Source organism: Talpa occidentalis, unplaced genomic scaffold (assembly GCF_014898055.3).
Source record: "Talpa occidentalis isolate TD23 unplaced genomic scaffold, MPIMG_talOcc4v2.1 talOcc4.11, whole genome shotgun sequence".
Taxonomy (NCBI): domain Eukaryota; kingdom Metazoa; phylum Chordata; class Mammalia; order Eulipotyphla; family Talpidae; genus Talpa; species Talpa occidentalis.
The window spans coordinates 92,272,619-92,297,895 of NW_023601104.1; the positions used below are offsets into that span (position 1 = coordinate 92,272,619).

General features: G+C 37.0%; 1 protein-coding gene across 1 annotated transcript in view; it reads right to left on the bottom strand.

Moving 5' to 3' along the window:
• The window catches only part of YLPM1 (YLP motif containing 1), a 63,913-nt gene that overhangs the window by 13,339 nt on the left and 25,297 nt on the right, over positions 1-25,277 (bottom strand). The window contains 14 exon segments of the mRNA XM_037503853.2: positions 2,475-2,555; positions 4,745-4,828; positions 5,383-5,466; positions 5,558-5,734; positions 6,808-6,927; positions 7,215-7,277; positions 8,096-8,250; positions 9,106-9,224; positions 9,703-9,898; positions 10,151-10,243; positions 10,356-10,647; positions 10,650-10,775; positions 17,199-17,319; positions 19,779-21,899. Of these exon segments, the coding sequence (XP_037359750.1) occupies positions 2,475-2,555; positions 4,745-4,828; positions 5,383-5,466; positions 5,558-5,734; positions 6,808-6,927; positions 7,215-7,277; positions 8,096-8,250; positions 9,106-9,224; positions 9,703-9,898; positions 10,151-10,243; positions 10,356-10,647; positions 10,650-10,775; positions 17,199-17,319; positions 19,779-21,899 (3,832 nt within the window).

Sequence of the window (25,277 nt, forward strand, 5' to 3'; positions counted from 1 at the left end):
TACTTTCCTATTATAGGAAAAACCAGAAATCTCCACAGACAATTTACATATTATTTAATAAAATAACTGGGTGTTTTATTTCAAGCAAAGTCTGGTAAGATTTCAAATTTCTTAATGTAGTTATTTAACTATGTAGTAATCCTTTCAGTTTGTTCACTTAGCAAGTATATGCTTGTTGCCTGTAATTCACTGATTCCCTTTTTCCTTCACTTGCACTCTGTTTTCTATTAGACCCTAAAATACAGAACTTTAATATCAGGATTTATACAGGACACACTCATCAAAGGTGTCAGTATCATCTTTGAAGGATCAATATATCTCTTGATTATTAGGAGTGCTCAAGTTCATAGAACAGACTGACACACAGATAAGATGGACAGTATGTTGACCGTTTCATGACAACAGCTTCTGTGGAAGCATTCTCTTACTAGAGCATCATTATTCTTCCAGGAAACCTATTAAGTTTATATATTTCTAGTCTTTAAGCCAGACTAATAATTCAAGTTTAGTTTACTAGGCAGCACTTCAGGTGATATATTATACCATCTTTTCCCAAACACATTTCTAGAACAAACCAAAACAATGTTGAAGTGGTGGTGCTGAAAGTTATAAGTACTGATGAAATTTTGTACAAGTTATAGCTCAAAAAAATCATCTGAAACCTTAAGCATCACTAGAATAATATATTTATAAATTCTGAGTCATGTCTACTAAGTTCACTAAAGAAGGCAAAATATCATACCAAAGATCCCGTCCCTCCCCACTCTCCCGCAAAATATTTTCTTAACCAAGAAAACTTTGGATTTCACCCAGATGTAGTAATCAGTACAGAAGAGACAATGCAAAGTTTACTGAGAATTCCATTAAAATGGTATGAACGAGACTTGCTCTTAACCCTTTGGTTAAAATTTTCCAGGAATCTTTTACTCTTGGGATAGACTCCAACAGTAGAAGATCTGGATTCGGCATTTTTCAATGGGTTAAGAGAAGTTTCATAACATAAAGATATGCAAAACAAGTGTATTGATTTCCCCCTGCTGGAATCATCCTGTCTTCCTTAAGACTTCTCAATGCTCAAAATGTTAGGCCCCATGGAAATAAAAGAGATGTCCACCAGGGTAAAGTTCTAAGACTACCTTGTCATGTTTTTGATGTACAAAAAATAGTATTACAGTATGTTTCATTTTTAAAAACAATAGTACATTAAATTAAATTAAAATTAAAAGTTGCAAGTTTTGACCTACCCCCTAAGCAAGTCAGATGTTATGAACCATATCCTGAACTGAAATCTCCACAAAAAGAAGACGATCTTCAGAAAGCTAACATTACAAACTTCTCACATGATTACTTTCTAGTGTACACGCTGCAAGTAGCTAAAAAGGTCATTAGCCAGGTTTCAGAACAGCGTGAACCTTTAAGTGAATTTCTTTCCTACATTTCAGAGCATAATTATATTAAATACAAACTAAGAAAAATATTTTGTTTAAAGAAAAAAACATACTGAGACTTAAATGCCATTAATTTAAAAGCCTATTTTTTAATCCACATATAAAAACTAGGAGTTTAGAGGTTGATACCATCTCTATATAATCACACAGTTTCTAGCCAGCATCTTCTATATCACACATGGTTCAATGGGACCACTTCTTAAAGAGTCTGTATCCTTTAGGGGGGTAGGAATCAGGGTTCTTGTTTTGTACATTTTCATAAGAATGAGAAAAGCAGTTTTAGCAAGGGCTGAGTATCAAATAAACAGAGTATTTGGGATCAAAAAAGCAACACTATTCCAAGGCATTGCTAATCTCTGTACCTCATTAGCAAACACTGAAAAGTAACATAATTGTATAAGTCACATATTCTTGAATGACAGGGTAAGACAAACATCTCCACAGAGGTGTGATTAAAAGCATTTACAGTAAGTACATGGGAACTTTGAACTCACACTACGTAAGCCTCTAATCAGCCTAAGCAAGATGTATTGCCTACACAGTCAAATCATTTTCCCATTACTTAATAGGATAAAATGCATAAGAAACAAATCCAACAGTCAGTGGCAACCCTCTGCCTCCTGACTCAGTAAGTTCTTCTGCCTCAGTTGGCAGATACTCAACATTGAGATCTTGTAGGAAAGAAGAGACAATTACGCACATGTTGGGTAGGCTGTTACCACCTCTATGCTGGAGTGTAAGAGTACCCTTGCACATGTAATTGATTATCTTAAAAAATTTATACTCTCCTAAAACACCCACAAATGAATAGAAGGGTAGGTTTCTTAGCATCCTTAAAATTATAACAACATGGCTGAGTGTTCTCTTGGTCAGGGGAAAATAAAACATACCCAAAAATCTCCTTGAAGATGATTATGGAAATGCTTAATGCATTTAAGCATTAGTAATCTGCTCACAGAGCTGAACCTAAACCCTTAAGAATTTCAATAGAGACACTCTGTTCAAAGTGGTTGGTCTGTCTCCTACCAGTTCGCTTTCCTCTTCCTCTGCATCTTTCTTTTCTTCCTTCTGTTCTTCTATATTTGCATCAAAATCTTCCATCTCTACCTATACCACCCAATAATCATTAAAAAAAAAAAAGAGGTTGTATTATTTAGTCGTTCACTGAGGTCTGAAATCAGCACAATTATCTATAGCAAAACTGCACAGACTTACTGTTATATACTGACGACTAAACTTTGAAATATAACTGATAAGAGATGGAATGGTATTTCTGCCTTTCATTTTCCATCTTTATAAGTTCATATAAAGTTCTAAGTTATCTGTTTTGAATGCATATGGATTACTAGGATTTCTTTTTAAAACCTTTAACAAATATTTTTCCAATTAAATAAAATATGGATATGATTCAAATTTTAAAAGATAAGAAACGGGACGTGAAAAGTAAGATGATAGTAGTGTGCCCAGAGTGGTAACAATGCAAATACAAAGTAGATGGATTAAGAAAGTATAAGATGGGGCCTCCCAGGTGGCGCAAGGGATTGAGCATCAGCACTGTGAAGCAATCCGCAGCTATTGCAGCATGAGTTCGATCCCCGGCCAGGGAGGTGACCCACGTGGCATGGCAGACCTCTTCTGACTCGCCCGCTGTATTTCAGTAGATCTGCCTGTTCTGCTTCCCACTGTCTCTGGTGAATCCTCTCATCCCCACCCTTACACTTCTGGCCTGTACCCCAGTTCTTGTATGCATAAATAAATGGCTCTTTGGAAAAAAAAAAAAAAGGAAGTGTTTATGAGGTAAAATAAATAAAGCTTATATGTGGACTACATGGTAGATAGATAGGGTAAAATGTTGGTAGAGAGTGCAACCAAATTTCAGTAACCATGTCACTGGTGGGTTTAATTGAAAGAAAAAACCAAGAAGAGGAAAAGTTTGGGTGAATTACATACTAGATAGGATGATTTTGAGATACACTAAGGTAATTTATGTTTTTTACATAGAGAATTTGGAAAATAATGATATAATTATAAAAATCACCCACAGTCCCTCCACTAAGATATAACTGCTGTTAAGATGTTAATAAAACTCGTTGCAGTTTTTACAATGAAATATTAAGGGCACATTGTGGCAATTTTCTTCCAACAAATTAATAACTGATTTACACTAGAATCATCAGAGAGAAAGTTTGCTGGGGAACAGGGTATTTTTCTCAAAGTATTTCCCTACGGATTACTTATTACAAAGAGAAAAAGGTAGAACAATTTGGATACCACCTTAACCAAGTGATAACATTTAAATCACTAATAATGAAATAAACTGACACATATGGCTCCTGATATAATTCACTGAGGACACAACATCACTTTAATATAGAGTCTCAATAATGTTTAACCTAAACCTAATCATATGGAAACAACTGGACAAAACCAAATAGAGGATCTTTCTATATAACTGGCTTATACGCTTCAAAAATTCTTTGTTTTCATGACAATGACATGGTTGACAAACTATTTTGATATTAAGGAGCTGGATGTTGAGTTTTTAAAAATTTCTATAAAGCACATTAGAGGGGAAACTGGTGAAATTTGAATATGGAATATAAGTGAGATCATTAAAAAAGTTTAATTGAGGAAATGTATGTTACTTAGTATAATATTTTATCAATGTTAAATTTCCTGAATTGATATTTGACTTCCAATTTGGTAAGAGAATAGCCTTGTTCTCGGAAGATACCAAAACATTTAGGGTAAAAGGTTATGAAATTTGCAACTTAACACTCAAATGGTTCCACAATAATAATGATAGTAGTAGTGGCTATAGTAACATGTACTTATTTATGACCAGAAAAATGTGGCACAATATTAACAACTGATGAATCTCAATGAAAGTTGAGTAGATGGTTGAGAGAAATACTTAAACTTCTCTAAAAGTTGTACAGGCATCCTTATACTATTCATGCAACTTTTCTGTAGTGGCGCAGCGGTTGAGCACTGGGCTGCGAAGCTGCCCGCAGCCTCTGCACCGCTGGTTCGATCCTGGACAGCTGGTGAGGGTCCCACATGGCGCGACAGACCTCTCCTGCCATGCCCGCTGCTCCCCTCAGCAGTGTATTTCGTCACTCTCCCTGTTCTGTTCCCAGCTCTGGCTCTGGTGAATTCTCTCACCCTTCTGCGCTTTAGACTGTACCCAGTACTTGTATAAATAAATAAATAAATAAACCTTAAAAAAAAAATTTTTTTTCCAAAGTGAAAAAAAAGACCGCATTGGCATTGCAAATGAGCCAATGGGCACTCACCTCTTCAATAGCAGCATCCTGCAGTAAAGAACGAATGTCCAGACGCATCATATGACGAGGTGCAGTTTCCCAGTGATCAGCCATCTATTGAGAGAGTAAGTAGGTTAATTTACCTCCAGAAATTACTCAAAAGAAAGACTAAGTGAACAACCAAGACAAATTTTAACTAATATTCTGAAATCTAACAGGAAAGTTCCAGGAAAAGTTTGGCAACCTCTTTCACATAGAAAATGATAAAACCATCAACTGAAGCAGGGAGAAAAGATATTTAAAGTACGGGGATAAGCAAGAATTTTTAGTCAACTGTGTGATTAACAAAATGAAGTTCAGGGGCCTCCCTGGTAGCACAAGGGGTTAAATGTCAGCGCTATGACACAATCAGCAGCTACTGCACAAATTCAATCCCCAGCCAGGGAGGTGACCCACATGGTGTAGCAGACCTCTCCTGTCTTGTCTGCTGCTCCCTTCAGCAGTGTATTTAAGTCAATCCACCTGTTCTGCTCTCCACTTGGTCTCTGATGAATCCTCTGACCTCCTGCACCTCTGGTCTACAGCCCAGCTCTTGTATGCATAAATAAATAAATCTTAAAAAAAAAGGAAGTTCAGAATACAATATTTTTTATGTTTCCAAAAGTCACCTTATTTATTTCTTTAAGCTTTCTCCCATGAATATTTCTCTTGCCACAAGTCTGGTTATCTGCGCTCATTTCAGCCAAATATACCTAAGAAAGAATGAATAATGATTATGTAAACAAATGTAGCACTTATATGATGACACACAGTACTCTAAAGTTCTTTTAAGAGTATATATACCTCAAATCCCTTGGTTTTTGCTGCACTCCAAAACTGGTCAAAATGTCTAACTCTGTCATTGATGGCATCTAAGATGATGAAGGGGAAAAAACCATCATCCAGAGTCTTTTTGAAAGTTTTGAACATGCTGGTGCGGTAGGTCTCCTCCATCTCAGCTTCATATTCATATTCCATTACCTAAGATCCCCAAAAGAAATATGGAGTTAGCAAAAGCGAAAAAATCATCCTCAACCTGTTCCCTGATTTTCTTCACACCTGATTACTAAAGTTTGTGTTCAAAAAAAAAAAAGGAGAGAGAAATCTTTGTATTTAGAAGAGCACATTTCTCTCTGACTATGTCTTCCTGTATATATCTTTAAATAAAGCAAAATGTCCAACGGGCATATGAAATAATGTTCAACATCACTTGTAATCAGGGAAATGCAAATCAAAACCACTATGAGATACCACCTTACACTAGTGAGAATGGTACATATTAAAAAAAACTAGCAACAACAAATATTGGCGAGGATGTGGAGAAAAACGAACTCTCCTACACTGCGGGTGGGAATGCAAAGAGGGTCAACCACTATGGAAAGCTGTGTGGAGATTCCTCAAACTACTAATACTGGAGCTTCCATATGACCCAGCAATTCCACTGCTTGGAATCTACCCAAAGGACACAAAAACATTAATTCAAAAGGACAACTGCACCCCTATGTTTACTGCAGCACTATTTACAATAGCTAAGCTATGGAAACAACCCAAGTGCCCAAAAATAGATGACTGGAGCAAGAAGATGTGGTATATGTAGACGACAGAGTATTACTCAGCAATCAAAAAAGATAGACTCATGCCATTCGTAGCAACATGGATGGAGTTGGAAGGGATTATGCTCAGTGAAATAAGCCAGAAAAAAATATAATGGATGGTTTCTCTTATAGGAGGAATGTAGAGGAACCAAATAAGTGATCAGGAAAAAAAAAGTAATTATAAGATAAAAATCAAAATTAATAGGTAACTATAAATGAGAGACATTCTGCAGGGGAGGAGAAGGGAGAGGAATGAAAATAGGGGAGGCACTAGCACAAGGGACTATGGTGATGGTGCACAGGTGAACTGGTGGTGGGAATTTTAGGGGGACTATACCTGAGCGGAGAAAGCACACACTGTACAAAAATGAAGAATGATGTAAAACATAGACAAAATTGAAAAAATAAATAAAATTAAATAAATAAATCGAAATGTAATCTGAGAGGAATATATCATACCTTCTTTTTTACTTTCTTTCCAGAATCAGGATCTTTTTCCTCTTTTTCCACTTCGGTGATGAAGTAATCATCCAGGCTTAGAACTCTCGGTGCAGGTCCTCCAAATTCTACCTCTTTATCCTAAGAATCATAGAGTTAAGAAAGTTAAAGTGAATTTATAGAATAAATTAATGAATGCTCATCTAAGTTTCCCCTTGTGGCTAAATAATAACCAATTTTCTGGTAGTTTCAAATCAAGCAGAGGCAAAAATATTTGTCCAAGCAGATCAAAAATTAATATGGGATCACATTTACTGCATGGGCCAACTAGAATGGATCAAATGGGAAACATCTATATTGAAATCATACTGCTGCTAAGGCAAGTGGCTAACAAAAATCAACTGATTCTTTGGCTTTTCTATACTCACTCGAATGAGTTTTGCAACATGTGTCTTTCCACTGCCAGGCAATCCTCTCATTATAACAACAATCTGAAACATAATGCAAAAAAAAAATCAGAAAATTTTTTTAACAAAGAGATTTTGTAGTTAATAATGATCTATAATTCTCCAGTATAGATCTCATGATAGTCTATACAATAAACCTTAAAAACTGTGATAGGATAGAAATAATATAAAATATGCTTCTGACCTGAAAGGAATTACATTAGAAATAGTAGGAATATATTTGGGAAATTCACAAGTATAAGGAAATCAAGCCCCACACTCCCAAAAAAAAGAAATCAAAAGAATAATCAGGACATACTATGGGGTAAATAAAAATGAAGATACAATAGAGCAAAAATTTATGGGATGCAGCTAAAGCAAAAATTTTCAGCTATGAATGCCTACATAAATGAAAAAGAAAGATCTCAAAGCAATAACTTCATCTTCCATCTTAAGACACTGGAAAAAGGAAAACAAACTAACCCTAACGTGAGCAGAAAGAAGGAAATAATAATTAGCCTAAACTAATGAAGTCCCCTAATTATCCCTCTTATTTATTTCATATATACCATCAAGCCAAATCCATTTTTCCCCTTTTTAAGATACAAAGAATTGAACTCTTAAGGAATTACTTTCTTTAGTTTTCAACATCTTTTTTTGCCACATAGTTAAGCTTCTCAAAGATTCTGTAGGGCAGGCAGTATATGAAACTATATGATGATTTACAAATGGTAAGATGGCTTGAATCTGATATTATTGCTATGTCACAGAAAAGTTGAGAAATTCTGTTCAGGGTATTAAAAAGATCTCTAATCAATCAGGCTCTGATTTGCAAGAAAACTAGTCAACTACATAGGACTCACTCTCTCAGGTCTGCTCTCCCGGCCAGGTGGTTTCAAAATATCATCTACATTCTTAGATTCAGGCTTCTTCTCAACACGTGGAGCTGGAGGGGGTTGGTGGCTTAGTGAAGGAGCTGGCAGAGGCAGTCGCTCCTCCTGATAAGTTCTTCGTTCTCCTAGGATTCCAGCAATTGAACAAAATTATTGCTGCATAGTAAATAAATTTGAATTTTAACACTCATCCCATTCATCTGAAGGTAATATAATTCATGATGATTTGGGAGCCACTTTTAACCTTGAGTAGAAAAGTTTATAGTAATTAAATCTACTGAAATCAAGAAAATGAAAAAATCTAGGTATGATTTCAGGCAAACAATGTTTTGAAAAATACTGAATTTATCCTTGTTTATATGAAATTTAGGAAGAAAAGTTAAGTAACAGGACACAGAAAAATCATATCTATTTTGCTGGATAGTCCCAAGTATGATGTAAAGCCAGCTCTGTAACTTTTGGTTATGGTTTTTAAGCTGAGTGCTACCAGCTTAGGAAAGTATGTTTGTGTTCTTATAAATAAGTATGAGTTTCTGGTTTAAGTAAACTAAAGTCTGAATGTCCAACAACAAGGACCTTATATTTTATCCATTCAATGGAATTTCATAGAGTCATTAATAGGTTGCTTGTGGAAAAATGTATATGGTTCAACATCAGTAGGAACAAGCACAAAAAAGAAATTGTATTTATACTCTGTATAAATTGTATTTATATTTTGATTACAACATAAATGTGAAGAGAGAATGAGCGAAAACAATAGTAGTATGTGGGTGGATTATAAGTAATTTTGTTTCTCTTTTTCAAAGTTTCTTTGATAGTATAAAAATTGTTTTATTACATTGTTATTTTTTTATAATGCTGCCACATCTGAGAAATAATAACTGCATTCACTATACACATTTAAATCCATAGCTACAATGGAAATTAACTCCCACTGTTTACAAACATCTCTTATAGTTATAAATAAGGCACTGCTCTACCTCCAAACATGGATGGTCCTTCATAGGCTGGTCTGTCAGACTTCCGGTCATAGGATGGCCTATCAAACCCCCCTCTTCTGGATGAGGAATGGTCTTTTTTGTCTCGATATGACTGAGATCTAGAAGGTTCAACAAGAGTGTTTTGGTAAGTGAAAAATATTTGGGGGTCTCTGCCTTATAATGCAACACCATCACGTACCCAATTTATTCTATGGGTTACTATATAGTCACAACTTTTTTTTTCTTTTTTGCTTTTCCATTCAGATCTGCCTTATAAACATATATCTGAAGAGTACAAGAACTGCAAAACAGTTTGTCTATTAATTAAGTACTGCTGCGACTTTACTGACAATAGTATTTCCTCTCCTTTCTAGCTATCTCCATATTCCATTTAGTTATCTGGAATTCAAGTAAGCAAAACTTAAGCACCAATTTTTCTAAAAATTGGTCCAAAACTGCTCTTTCCTCACCAAATTATATATACACCTGAATGAGAAGAACTGGTCAATTACCAAATTTCTTTTTAGATACAGACTTCTGTTGAACTTTAGTATATGCTAATTTGCACATCTGGTAAAGAAATTTTTCACAGTATACCTATCATCTCGAGGCCGACGATCTCTGTCAAATCGATCCCGGTCATAGTCAATAACACCACGATCCCGATCTCGGTCTCTGTGTGTCTCCCGATCCCTTTTGAAATCTCGATGATCTGTCATGATGTTACTTTGACGATCAAAATAAGGCTCACGGTCTCTGTCTCTATCATAACGATCACGTTGGCCTACATGCTCTACAAAAACAATTAGTAATATTTTTGACAGTAATGAGAATTATAATAATAAGAAATACATCCCTTTCCCTGAAATAAAAGGAGAAAAGTACATAACTAATTTTAGTACTAGTATAAATTGTTTCCTTAATTCAACTTATAAATCTTTTAGCTATATTAAAGGGGGAGTCCAGATAATCTCACAAAAAAGAAAATCAAGTGATAATTAGACCCAATAAAGTTCAAAAATACTTATATCTGTGGGACTCCTACCTGTCTCAAAAGTTGATCTTTCTGGTAATGGATCTGGGCGTAGAGTTATTCTTTCTCCATAGGGTATCTGTTCAACTTTATTAGTGGATATATCTGGTAAAAAAAAAAGTCAGGATAAAACACTGAAGAGTGAAGTTTAAGGAAGTCAAAGCTGAAACTAGCAATTCCTTTAGAATCCCAAATTCAAGTTTGCCACTTTACTCACCACGGCCATGGCCATAATCAACAGTCTGTTGCACTGGTGGGGGTTTGGACATTGGTGGCATACCCATAGGCAATGGGCCAGGAGGGGGAATGGAAGGATGAATAGGTGGGGGTGGTAGCACTGCAGTAGATGGAATTGCTGCAGTGTCAGATTTAAATTCTGAATTCAGTCCTTGTTCATCATTTGTATCCCAGAGACCATAGAAAGAATCTTCATCCCAGCGTTCCTGTTCCACAGATGAAGCTTGTGGCTTTATTATTGGAGGAGGAGGTGGAGGAGGAGGAGGAGGGGGGGCGGTGGTGGTATTGGAATAGGTGGCCTGGTTACAGGAACAGATGATCTTGCTGGTGGAGCAGAAGGTCTCATAATTGAACCTGGTGGCTTGCCCATAGGAGGTGGTGGTCGATAGGATCCCGGAGGCTGGAAAACAAAGTAAATGACTTAGTGGACAAGCATATCACCATAATTTTTTTTTTAAAAATTTATTTATTTATACAAGAACTGGGGTACAGGCCAGGTGTGCGGGAGGGTGAGAGGATTCACCAGAGACAGAGCAGGGAACAGAACAGGCAGACTGACAAAATACAGTGCTGAGGGGAGCAGCGAGACAGGAGAGGTCTGCAGCGCCATGTAGGTATCTCACTGGCAGGCCGGTATGGAACCTAGGCTTCAGAGGCTGTGGACAGCTGCACAGCATGGTGCTCAATCACTTGCGCCACCAGGGCAGGCCCATCACCATACTTTTAAACATCAGGAGAAATTAAAATTTGGTTCTCAATTTATGACAGAAAAAATTGATAAGCTGGACTCACTCAAAATTCAAAAAATTTAGTGCTTTAAAATATACTATTAGAAAAATGAAGTGAGAAGTCAGAAAATATATGCAAATCACATTTGATAAAGGACCTGTATTCAGAATATTAAAAATTATAACTTATAAGACATATTAAAAAAAAACTAAGTGCAAAAGATTTGGATAGATATTTCTCCAAAGATATATGAATGTGAATAAGCACACAAAAAGGTGCTTAACATCATCAGTCATTAGGGAAATGCAAATCAAAACCACGATAACAACTGATGGCAAGGGTGCAGAAAACAAGAGCCCTATTAGATTGCTAACGGAAATGCAAAATGATGCTGCCAACTTTGGGAAATGGCTTGATGGTTTCTCAAAAAGTAAAACATAAATCTATCATACAACTCAGCAATTCCATTCCTACATAAATATCCGTGGGGAAAAAAAGCCTACCTAAAGACTTGCACACAAATATTTGTAACAGCATTATTAGATAACTCAAATGCCAATCAACTGGTGACTGGATAAATGACACATGGTATATCCATACAATAGATGACTACACTTTGCAATAACAGGAAACTTTTTGAAGTTTAAACACAAAAGTTTTAAAGTTTTTAAAGTAACTACTCATACTACAACATGGATGAACCTTGAAAACATGCTAAGTGAAAGAAGTTAGACACAAACAACCGCTTGTTTGTTGGTTCCACTTAAATAAAATGCCCAGAAAGTCAAATCTAAAGAAACAGAAAGCTGCTATGATTGTTGTGTGGGACTTCAGATTAGGAATGGGTATAAACCGCAAAGTGGCACAAGGTATCTTACTGGGGAGATGAAATGTTTTAAAACTGGTTTACTGTTTGGCTGCCCAACAGTAAAAAAAATCACTGAATTATAACTTAAAATGGGCAAATCATAGAATATATAAATTATACCTTAATTAGCTTTAAAAAAAAAAAGGTAAAAAAGGGGGAAACATTTCCCCTCAACATTATCACCCTTTCTCCCAATCTATTACACCTCTTTTTCTTCATCCACAAAAACTTGTGTGCTAGCCCCTTCGATACAAGTGCTCCAGGCCCCCTTCTCCAAACATACTGAATTTCTAGGGATGAGGATCTAGTGCATTAGTGAAAACAAAAGCTTTCATGAGTAATTCTGATGTTTATCACTTAAGAACCTCTACTATAAACTAATTTCCTACTATATTAATGTATCTCCTTCATAAAAACAGTGAATTGCCAAAGAGAGAAACAAACTTTACTAACATTCTCACTTTTACTTGTTGTCTGGTTGACAACAGCAGTTTGTAGCAACACAGTGTTATTAGTACCGGCAAACAACAAAGCAAAGAAACCAAGCAGGACATTTAGTAATCTCTCCAAGGAGTGCCATTATAGTGCACAATGTTCACACTTACTTTCCCAAAGTAATGACCAAATGTCAACAGAAACACACATTACGTAGGCAGTATAAACCTCCTCACAGGTATGTCTTACCTACTCAATAAGGAAACTTCACTGTCAAATAAAATTTTTACCCTCTACAAGCCTTATTTCTTTTAATTGATTTTTCTGATTTTTCTTCACTGACAGGTATTTTAGATCTTGGAAAGTCAACAATATACATTACTTCTGTATTTACTCATATATAAGCTGTGCTTTTGAATAATAAAATGGATTTGGCTAATAAAGAACCTTATTTAGCTAGAGATCACTATAAGCTAGAGTTAAGGTCAAACGTTATTATCTACAAATAAACTTTTAGGTGATGACACTTCACACTTTGTTAAGAAAATACCTATACAGGGTCTCCCTAGTGGCGCAGGGGTTAAAGACACAGCGGTATCAAGCTATCGCCAGCCATTGCAGCAGTTTGATCCCCAGATGGCCAGGAAGCTGATCCACATGGTGTAGCAGACCTCTCCTGTCTTGCCCGCTGCTCCCCTCAGCAGTGTATTTCAGTGGATCTGCCCATTCTGCTCCCCACTCTCTCTGGTGAATCCTTTCACCCGCCCCACCCCTGCACCTATGGCTTACACCCCAGTTCTTATATGCATATATAAATAAATCTTTAAAAAAAATGCCTGTATAGGACAAAACTATTGTGCCTGGAGCATAGCTATCAAAAGTTTTAAATATCTTAAGAAGTCAAGGGACTATGTGCTAAATAAAATAACAAGTACTTTATTCACAATATATAGTGAAAGCAAAGATATATTTGTAATAAAAAAACCAAAATAAAAACACCCCAGAGTATTTATAAAAGGATTAACAGTTATAGTGTATCATGAATAATATAAATAGATGGGATAAAATGATAAAGGGGAAAAGAACAAAATAGAATTCGTACAAGGAGAATTATAATTAACAAATTAGGAAAATAATTATGTCTGCTAGTAAAACATCTTACCAAAACTATTAAATCTACCAAAAATATAATTGATGCTTGCAAAGTAAAGTACAAATGTTATATAACTATTTTAGAGAACTGTTAGGCTTTATTACAGGAAGCATTAAAGATGTCATTATTTTTTAACTGAAACATCCTACTTTGGGAATTTAAAATTACCTTTAAGAGGTTATCTAAATTCCACTTTGGTTATTTAACCAAGAAATACAGAAACACTAATTCAAAAAAATATATATGTACCCCTACATGTAGCAAAGCCTTATTCACAAATAGCAAAACTATTCCATTTGCAAAAATATGGATGGAATTTGAGGGGTCTATGTTAAGTGAAATGTCAAGTTTCACTCATATGTAGAAGATAAATAAAGTAAAGGAACAAACAAAACAATCAAACTCTTAAATTCCGACAACTATGATGGTTACCAGGGGGGAAGGGGAAGGTGCTCAGGTAAAGGTGGTCAATTACATGTTGGTGAATGGAAACTAGCCTTTCTGTGGTGATCATAACAAAGTACATAAAGATATGAAAATACAAAGCTGTATACATGAAATTTAAAAAGTTGTCTAAAATAAGAACTTGATACAAAAGTCATTCATTAAAGTTGTATTAGTAACAAGTGAAAGATTAAAAACAAATATCCAACAGAAATGGAATTGTAATAAATTATGCATCAAAAATAAAACATGTAACAATATATAAGTGTTTATGACTTTTTTAAAAAAAAAGATTTATTTATTTATGCATACAAGAGCTGGGGTATAGGCCAGAAACATGGGGGGTGGGAGGATCCACCAGAGACAGAGTGGGGAACAGAACAGACAGATTGACCAAAATACACTGCTAAGGGGAGTAGCAGGCGAGTCAGGAGAGGTCTGCTGCGCCCTGTGGGTTCCTCTCTGGCTGGCAGGGGATCAAACTCATGCTGCAGAGGCTGCAAATTGCTTCATAGTGCGGTGCTTAACCCCTTGAGCCACCAGGGAGGCTCAAAAGTGTTTATGACTTAAGTGAATAAAGCAAAAATGTAGATCTATACTGCAGAGTCTACCTTGCTAAGAAATACAAAGACAAAAGAAATGATTGCTATATTTATTATCTCAGTTTAGATGGAATGACAGACAAGAAAACAATCAAAATAGATTAAAGGTTCTGACAGAGGCCCATCCAAGATCTTCAGGGGTACATGAGGGCAATTATCCTACATAAATGGAAGGCAAAATAACAGAGCTGAGTTCTATAAGAAAAACAAGAATTAATTAATTGGAGTAAAGGACAGGAAGAAAGAAAAACTCTAAATAACAGCATGCATGTGCAAAGGCATGGCACATTCAAGAGTTGTAAGAAGCTCCACGTAGAGGGAAAGTGGCACCGAAGAAAGGGGAGTAAGAAGTGGTAAAAGGTAAGAAGTCAGGCCAGCTCAGAAAGAACAAAAGTCATGCAAAAGAAGCTCGATTTTATCCTGAAAGCACTGGGAAAATAAGAAAAGTTCTAAAGCTAAGGCATAACACAATTTATGTTTAAAACATTTGTCAAAATGGGTCTCCCCGGTGGTGCAGCGGTTGAGCGCTGGGCTGCGAAGCCGCCTGCAGCCTCTGCAGTGCTGGTTCGATCCCCAGCCGCAGGTGAGGGTCCCACATGGCGCGACAGACTTCTCCTGCCGCCCGCTGCTCCCCGCAGCAGTGCATTTCGTCAGTCTACCTGTTCTGTTCCCCACTCTGGCTCTGGTGAATTCTCTCACCCTCCCACGCTTTTGACTGTACCCAGTGCTTGTATAAATAAATAAATAAATCTTTAAAAAAAAAAAAAAAAAAAGTCATGCCACTCATGGCGACACAGATGGACCTGGAAGGGATTTAAAGTAAAATTAATCAGAAGGAGAAAGATGGTGTCACTTGTAAGTGGAATATAGAGAAATTAAACAAAGGGTCAGGTGAAGCCAAACTTAAAAACTGACCCTTGAAAACTGATTATAGAATTGAGGAAGTCAGGGGAGAAGGGGTGAGAATAAACTGAGGACGGAGCACAATGGACTAAGATGGTAGACTACAGGTGCTTTGGTGGTGGGTATACTATGGTAATAACACTTGAAGTGGAAACGGGGATCTTATACTCCCCAAATTCAGACACAATGTAAACCAACATTACCTCAATTTAAAAAAAGTCCATTTTGGTCAGAAATCACATCACTGATATCTAAAGTGAAGTATAGTCCTTACTATAAAGAGGCATAAGAGAATTTTCCAGAGTGATGGAAAGTTTTTTATCTTTTGATATACATTTGTCAGGCTCAAACTGTGAGGTTACAAGAGGCAGGCTTATATGGATATATTATTGTATATAAAGTATACCCCAAACTCTGACCCAAAAAATAAAATAATCACTCTGGCAGCAGAAAGAATGGATCAGAAGGGAATGAGATGCAGAGAGATTAATTAGAAAGTTCATGAAATAATCTTGATAAGAACTAATAAGGCTAGAACTAAGATTGGGGACAGTGGGCGATAGAATATTAGAACATTACAAAGGTAGTAAAGTCAATCAATAGAAACACTGGTAAGGAGGGATAGAACAGAGGAGTGGTAAGACTGACTTTTAGGTTTTAAATTTTGGTAATTAGGTGATGGTAAGGAGAATGACAGGGTAATGGGGAATAATGAACTCCACTTTGAATATGCTGAGTTTGACATGAGACACATCTGCACAGAAATTCTGTAGGCAAAAAGATACATACATAGGTCCAGAGATGATTTGGTGAGTCAATATCATGGTGGGCTGAATGTCAACAACTATGTGTCTTGTGTTAGACCAAAACACAAAGGAAAATTAAGAAATAAAAATAGTTAACTTGATGAAATGGTTCAATAGTGTCTTTTTCTCTCTTGTTGTGTTGTCATAAAGTTCTTTGCAAGATAGCATTTTTAAAGTCTATCACTGACTTAAATATGTAACAAAAACAACAAAAGGGGCCTCCCTGGTGGTACAAGTGGTTAAGACGCAACCTATGAAGCTGTCCGCAGCCACTGCAGCATGAGTTCGATCCCCGCCCAGGGATCTACCCACATGGAGCAGCAAATCTCTCCTGTCTTTCCCCGCTGCTCCCCTCAGCAGTGTATTTCAGTCAATCTGCCTGTTCAGTTCCCCACTCTGTGTCTGGTGAATCCTCTCACTCCCCACATCTCTGGCCTGTGCCCCAGTTCTTGTATGCATAAATAAATAAATCTTCAAAAAAAAACAAAAACAAAAGTAAAACAAAGGGAGATTTAATTACACAAGCTTTTAACATAAACCCCCTCTTTATTATATGAACTGATGAGTGATGGCTGATCCCTTCCCCAGTTGAAAAACTAGTAGTCTGAAGAGGTGGTAAGACTATGAGATTCACAAGAGCAAATCTCACAGGAAGTCCATGCACTGCCCAGATGGAAAAACATGACTATTTGAACAGAAAGGATTATTAGGAAAACACTAGTTACATAAATAGTTCAGATGTGCTGAACATTTATATTAAACTTTGACCATACTTATTTACAATTTTTATAACAGAAATTTGTAGTATAGAAAAAATATCGAACAAGATACAAAGATACAAAGTAGGAACCATTTCATTATCTGAGCATAGTTATTCCCATACCGGATACATTCCAGGTCTTGAAGATGTATTCTGTAATCTTGATTCCTGGGGTGGTAGATGGTCAGGTATCTGTGGCTCAGATCCAAAATCTTTCATCTTTTGAAGTTGTTCTTTCTGTTCCCTGTAAACACATAAATTGCCATTGTACATAAGGCGTGTCTACTCCATTTTTAAGTGACTGCAATTAGTATTCAAGAAAAAATGAGACCTAAATATCTGTTCTAAACCCTCTATAGTGCCCACAGAGCACCTCTGGGGTAACATATTCTCTTGTCTTTATTAAACTAACTGATCTCTCACCTAAGATCTATAAATAATTAAAATCATTGAAGATTTCTAAGGACAGATTCCATAAACTCCCTTAATAATCTATTCTAATATTATATCTGCTTGTCCATGTTCTTCTTGTATGTGACCAAAGCTCTCTTGCTGAAATCGTAGCCCATGAATCGAACATGGCCTAGTAAGATTTTTTTAACTTCCACGTCAATTTTTAAAAATCTGATTTAGTTGTCACTATTTATAAAGCAAAATATTTGACATACAAACTCAAATTTTAAGGTGACCTGGTAACACTTAGCCTACTTTTACTCATACCAACCCCCGAGCTGAGTAGAGAGGGGCTGCCTACTTCAGATAAAGAAAAAGTTTGCCACAATGCCCACTGCACTCAGTGGAATTATACCTGGCCCAGTTGCATTCATTTTTGTTATCTGTCTGGTTTTTATGGGCATTTTGGTTTATGGCACCTGCTGTACATAGTGAGAACTGACAGTTTATAACTTTAAAACCTACACATTCATACTGCCAATGAGTAATTATGTAAATTTAAAAGTTTTTCCTCAAAGTCTGGTGAAATTCCTTTTACTTTTCCTTACAATGACCATCTTAAACATATGTAACCTCTATTATAACATCTCAGATCTTTTACAATTTTCCTCCTATATTTATAAAGTGCAGAGACCCAAAAGGACACAAAATAAGGGTCAAGTATATATAAATGTTACTTCCTGCCTTATCTAGGTCATATGATGACTATATAACAACACATCACGCTTTACTTGTATTCAACCATGACCACTCTCATTCATCACTTCATAGAATTTGTTTAATTAGTTAGGTTTATGTTGCTAGAAAGAACTAAAAAAAAAAAAAAAAAAGAACGAAACACCACCTTTAATCGAGCATTTCTATGCAAAGCAATAATGGATGAAAGGAAATTTTAAAAAGAAAAAGAAAGAAACCTTGACAGTTTAGAAACACCAATCAGTTTGGTGTTCTCCATAAACAAACATTCAAATTCTGGGTAAGCCACTTATTAGCCAAGAGGACTTAACCTCTCTAAGCTTTCGTGTTATTTGTGAAGTTGGGATATTACCATTTATCTTTTAAACCTTTGAAATACAAGGATTTGAGACAGGAAGACTGATATATGCTAAATTATTAGTACAGTGCCCAGCACAAAGTAGGTATTAAAGTGTCTGTAATTTTAAAGTGTATAGCACAATTTCTTCATGAGTAATCTGGAAAAAAAAAAAAATCGACCCTCTTAGAGCATATCTTCTATAGACCACAGAAATCTGTTTTGTTGCCTAAAAGCAGCAGATCTTTTATCTTACCTACTTTTCTTCATCATACTTTTCTTTTATTGGTAAAAATCCAAAAATATAGACCAGAAGTAAAAAAATGAAAGAAACACAATACATTGGAATATATCAAAACTTAACAACTCATTTATTTTCTCAAAACATTACTAATTCACAAGAAGTTGCTCAAAAAACTTACAAGCTATCTCTGATTCCTAAAATCCTATCTCAAGATATAGTTGATTTAAGGGTTAAACTAATATATACAAAGTACTTAATATAGTTCCTGGCACATAGTAAGCATGCAATAAATGTTAGCTTTTGATATTATTGCTACTACATGGGAAGCATTATGTAGATACCTATACATAGTTGACTGTAAGTCAAGAAATACAAATTCTATTCTCCATCTCACAAATACTTGATTATGTGGACATAAGCAACATCCATAAGAAGTACTTCTAGTTATAATGAAAGACAAAACATTGCAAAAAGAGAGATCAATGGTTAGACAAATCTGAGAACACGTCCAAGAAAACCATTCTTAGCTTCAACAGAGAAAATTACAAGTCCTTACAGTATTTTCCAAAGTTATATTAAAAATTGATGAACATGAAGTCTACCAGCTCTAATATCTCAGAACAAACCACCTCCTGAAAAAAAAAAGGATGTTACATATGAGCTCCATGAAATCTCAAGCAACAACAAGCTGAAGTTTGGCAACTGAAACATGCACAGGCATAGCATGGCAGCAACACATCTATAAAAGAATGATTATCAATTTTCACATTTCAGGACGTAAGTTTACCATTAACAGGTTCCTAAATATCCATCTTTGCCCTAAAACAGCACCAAGTGACCAGAAATAAAAATTAGAAGTACGTGGTAATATCTTGAAGTAAAATGATTCCATTCAAATATATCACATCACTTTAAAAAGAGCAGTCTAAATGTGGTTTTGACTAAAAGAAATGATCTGAAGTAGTCAACTTACCGAAGCATTTTCAGTTCTTGTGCAGCTTTCAAAATGATTTCATGCTGCCTCTGACTGAGAACCATTACCCCTCCAAGGCCTTGGTCAGAGTCTAAGTTTGCATCCGACCCCATTATCTCAGAAGAATGATGTGAGGAGGGCATATGTTCCGCCATGGGGGAATGTCTATCCACATCAGATGGGTACCATCTGTCTGACAACCGTTCTCTTTCCCAGTCCATTCTGTCAGGAATATAATCTCGCTTTTCCCGCCATGTATCTCCTCTTTCTGGATACTCTCGGATCCTCAACTCACCCCTATCACGGAAATCTCGATCATACCCATGGTCTCGATTTCTTTCTTCTCTCCATCTATCATCCCGATATCTATCCAGAGGTGGAAGAGGTGGAAGGGGTGGTAAAGGTGGAAGAGATGGAATATCCCGTTCATGAAACTGTGATTCTTGTTCATCCAGTGGTCTCCCATAATCTCTGTCCCACTCATTATCCAAATTTCTATCATACATATCCATTGGTCTTCCAATCCGATCCACATCCCTGTCCAAGTCCCTGTCCATTTCCCTGTTGTAGTCATCATCCATATCCTGATCCCTCTCCCAATCATCCCACCAAGGGCCTCGCCTGTCTCCATCATGAGACCGAGATGGTGGTGCTGTGAACCTGTCTTCTCTGTTATACGGATCTAAAGTATCATCTTGATAGTCACGATCACATTCTCTCCAGTATCTGTCTCTATCCCAATCATCAAGTCTTTCTCGTTCCATTGGAGCATTTCTACCATCTAATGGGAACTCTTCATGCCCTCTCTCTTCTCCATGGTTCCATGGAGGCCTAGAAGGCTCATCTCGGTGATATGGATACATTTTCTCCCCACCATCTCCTGGTTCTGGTCTAAATGGACCTCTGTCCCGACCAAAATCTGGTCTCCCCAGTCCCCTTTCCCGACTGCCAGGCCCTCGAGGTGGTCCTCTCTCCCTGCTTCCAGCTCTTCGGAGTTGTACTCTCTCCCTACTACCAGCCCTTCGAGGGGGCCCCCTCTCCTGACTGCCAGTCCTCCGAGGTGGTCCCCTTTCTCGGCTGCCAGCTCTACCTCTGTCCTGGCTGCCTTGCAGACCACCTGGCACTTTCTCCCGACTGCTTCCTGGTCTCACCAACCCTCTCTCCCGGCTGCCTTCATTTCTGCTCATCTTCTCTCGACTGTCTTCTCGTCTACCCATCATCTTATCACGAAAGTCTTCTTGTTTGACCAACCCTGGGCCACGACTGATTGCCTGGCCTCGACCTCTATTTACTAGTCCTTTATCTCGTGTATCTTCCATTCTGTTTTGCCCAGGACCCCTGTAAGATGAGCTGCTGCCTCGAATGCCTTCTAACCTATTATCTCTGTTATCTGGCCGAGGCAGTCCTTTATCTTGGTTGTTTTCTGAATGGGACAGACCAATACCCAAAGGTTTAAAATCATTATCTACAGGTAATGATGATGATGTTGCTACTATTACTCCTCCCTCCATTCCCCCTGTTTTTGAGGAAAAAGTAGATTGAGTAGATAAAGGTTTATTTGCAAGGGGTACAGTCTGTGTAACAGCTTGGGTTTTGTCCATTTGAGTTTCCATACTTTGAGAATTCTGATCCCAATCAGAAGGCTCTATAGGCCCTTCTGAGACTTCGCTTTTAGGTGGCTCTTGGTGAGAGTCGCTTAGATTCTCATTTGACTGAGCCGCCTTGGCATCCTTTATATCTGCAGCAATGGAAAATGCAGCTGATTGCATTTTATAATTCTTCTGTTGGTTACTATTGGTGTCTGCTAACGGTTCTTTGTTTCCTGAAAGAGGTTCTGCTTGTGACTTAGGCTGCTGCTGATGTTGCTGTCCAAAAGCTGGTTTGGGGCCTTTCCACTGTGGTCCACTCTGTCGAGGACTTATAGATGTATTGGGGGTAATATAAAACTGAGATGCTGGCCCCCGGGGAATCATTCCCCATTTGCCTTTAGTGCCCTCTGCTGGGTGACCTTCATATCTGGGTCTTGGCCCATCGGGGCGATTTCCTTCAAAACGAGGCCCTTTGGGTCTCGGTCCTTCACACCTTGACCCTAAATCCTCAAATCTTCGAGGACCATCAAATCTACAAGTAAAACAAAAGATATTACTCAAGACAGTAAAGCAGAAAAGAAAGTCTCCATGTAAGAATATTCAAGGCATTCTTGCCTTAGAATCTGTTTACATAATGACTCAGTCACTGAACAATATCGAGTCATCTGTGTCTTAGAACCAGCACCCTGGGAAGGTCTTAGGACAGGTTGTGGAAATCACGTCAATATTATCTAATTCATTTTGACACATCCCCTGCAGCAAGACACTGATGTACTGAATTGTTAAAAAGCAGTTATAAAATATTGTGCTTTGGTAGACAGAACAGTCCACTCATTTTAAATGGAAAAAAAAAAAAAAGACAGATAAATTTCATAGGTAACTCTTGAGAGTACTTTTAGAATTAAAATATAAAAATTCAAATATGAAACAATTAGCATGACCATAGGAGATTATATATATTATTGGAGATAGCATTATCATCTTGATTAACTGAAAGTTTAAAAAAAAAAAACAAAAAACAGAACAGTAGGCTGCTACATCTTAAGAGTATGTCCTGACATTTTAGTCCTGACAGAGATGTTTCTGCTAAGGACCTTTACTCATTTAGTAAATACTCAGTGTGCCTCCTCTGCCTGTCAGGTACTAAACTATATCCAAGGAATAAACAAATGAACTGTCACCTGGGTCTTCAGTTTACAATTAAGGAGAAAGAGATACTAAGTGTAAATATATGCCCAAAGGTGCAATGACTAAATTCTATTCACAGAGGGAAAGGGCAACAGAGCAGAGAATGGTTTCCATGGGAAGGGGAGTGCTATCCCACAAAAGCTTTATAAAATAGAAGATGCTTAAATTAAATCTTGAAAGACAAATTCTAAGATCAGGCTAACAGAGTAGGTTGGCAATTAGGGGAATGGGTGGCAAGCGCATCTGAAATTCATGAAGCATTATGAAGAAAGGCAGAGAACATGTACCAGCATACCATGTTTGGAAGTGCAAACTGTTAAACATGGTTGAAGCAAGGAGAAAACAGTTGGGTAGAACTGGGAAAGGAGAAGGAAAAACAACATACTAAGAGATAAACAGGAAAGGTCCATTTCCAGAAGACCTAGTAGGCCTCATGTCTGCATTGGTAGTCTTCCTATGTCCATTCCCCCTTTTGCTACAGTAACAAAGTTGCTCCCTTTTTAGTTGGACACAGGCCAGCCAAACCTTCCCAAACTAGTTCTTAGAGCTAGAACTAACAGTTATGTTCTGGTTAGTGAAAATGATTTATATATTTTCTGGATTGTACTCTTCAAGGAAAGAACACATCCTCCTCTTCACCATTCCGCTTTTCAAGCTGGCTCTGATATGGTGGTGAAGCATCCTGAATCAAATTAATAGGATAACATACTAGGTGATGGTGAAGAAACAAATCAGAAATGCATTCCTGATACTGTAGAGCCATCTTGTAAGTCCTGAGAGAGAATAAACATCTAACTTGTGAAAGCCATGTGATCTGGCTTTAACTCAGGTGGTTGATGAGTTGGGAATTACATTACAACCATTAGAGTCACTAACTATGGTCTGATTTTTAAGACTGCACCAGCAGAAAAGTAGCAGATGAGTAGGAGGAAAGATTTATTGTAGATTGTTTCTATGATGTGAGTAAGTAAAGGTGCCGTCTGTTCTAAAGGAGTGACTGATGGAAGGATGCAGAGGAGAGGATAGAGCGAGAGATATGAAAGGAGGTAAAACTAATAAAAATTTCTAACTGTGGGATCAAAAAGATAATGGAAAGTGAAAAATTCAAAGAGATTCCAATTTTTCTGGTACAGGTGACAGAGTGGACTACAAAACCTTTGACGAAAAATAGAAGGGCTTTTCTGTCATTTGTTTAGGATATCAATACAAAGTATCAACAACACAATTTTAGCATAATATTCACTTCTATCCCTCTGGTTTTTTGGTTTTATTTTTCTAGAAGTCTTAGTTTAAAAGGGAGGAATACTTCCATCAGGGGGGTAACAATGATTACACTACCCTCAATTTGAGACTGCTACCTGGCCACTTTGGGTTTGAATTAACAGGCAAAGGAGGTTATTGTATTGGTCGGGGGTGATTGATCCTGGATTTCCAAGGGGAAATTGGGTTACTACTGAACAACTGGAGTAAGAAGGAAATATGTGTGTAATCCAGGAAGGTTCCATGAGTGCTTCCATGTCCTGTGATTAAGCCAATGGAAAACCATAATAATGCAATTCAGGCAGCAATGTCAATAGCCCAGACCTTTCAAGAATGAAAGTGGGGGTCACCACACCAGGCAAGACACCGGAACCATTTGAGGTGCTGACTGACAGCAGAGAATATGGAATGGGTAGTGAAGGAAGGTAATTATAAATACCAACCATGATCATATGGCCAGTTGCAGAATATAAGTACATCTTTAGTTGATATTCTGTGTTTGTGAAAAAATACGTGCATGTATGTGGATGTATCAGTGAACTACTTTGCTTGATTTTTCTCCCTGATCACCTAACATAAGATGCATTAATAATAATTAATTTTATATCTCAGTATTTAAGTTACAGGAAATCAAAGAGGGGGGTGTAAACCACCTAGCAGAAAAATGACGATTTCCCCAAAGACAAAAAAAATGATTGGAATGTTTTTAGTTGTCCAGGGATAACAACCTCATGTTAGTGCAAAAATCCCCCTGTTGTAGCCCCTAATCAGAAACATGTAAGAAAGGAAACTCCAGGAAGGGAATTTCAGCTTAGCCAAGCTGACACTTTACAGAGCCATCACAAAGAATTAAAACATATGTAAGCCCACTATAAACAGAGGGGGCCACCAGCAGGTGTAATTCTGAAAGGCAAAGAACATGAGTGGTAACACATGGAGAGGAAGAAGCTGCAGATTAGAGTGCTGGTAGCAGAAGAGAATACAATCAAAATAAGGCTAGCTTACCCACAGAAACCCAAATGGGGTCAGGATTCTCAGATAACCAGAAATATTGAGGAAAGATAAGAGTAAGACTTGAGGCTAAAAATATAAAAATTCAAATCTATATTCAGAACCTTCATATATAAAATCTATATTCAGAATCATTCAGTCTTTCTCTAGGCTGAATGTATGTAAATTTTTGTATCTGAGGGTCTGCTAGCATTAGTGCTTTGTCCTATCACCTAAAGCAAAGCATGACAATTGATAAATGCGCATTGGCACATAGAGCTCCCAGACAGTGTTTCTCACTCTTAATATAAATGGACAACAGGGATCACTGGATGTTTAAGAAATGTCTCCAAAATGAAAGGGAGAGACAAAAAATAAACAGGACATGAATCTCAAGAAAATGGAGATAACACAAAAAAAGGAGAGACCTTTAAAAAACAAAATCCTTAATTAATATCCTCGAGAAATTGCT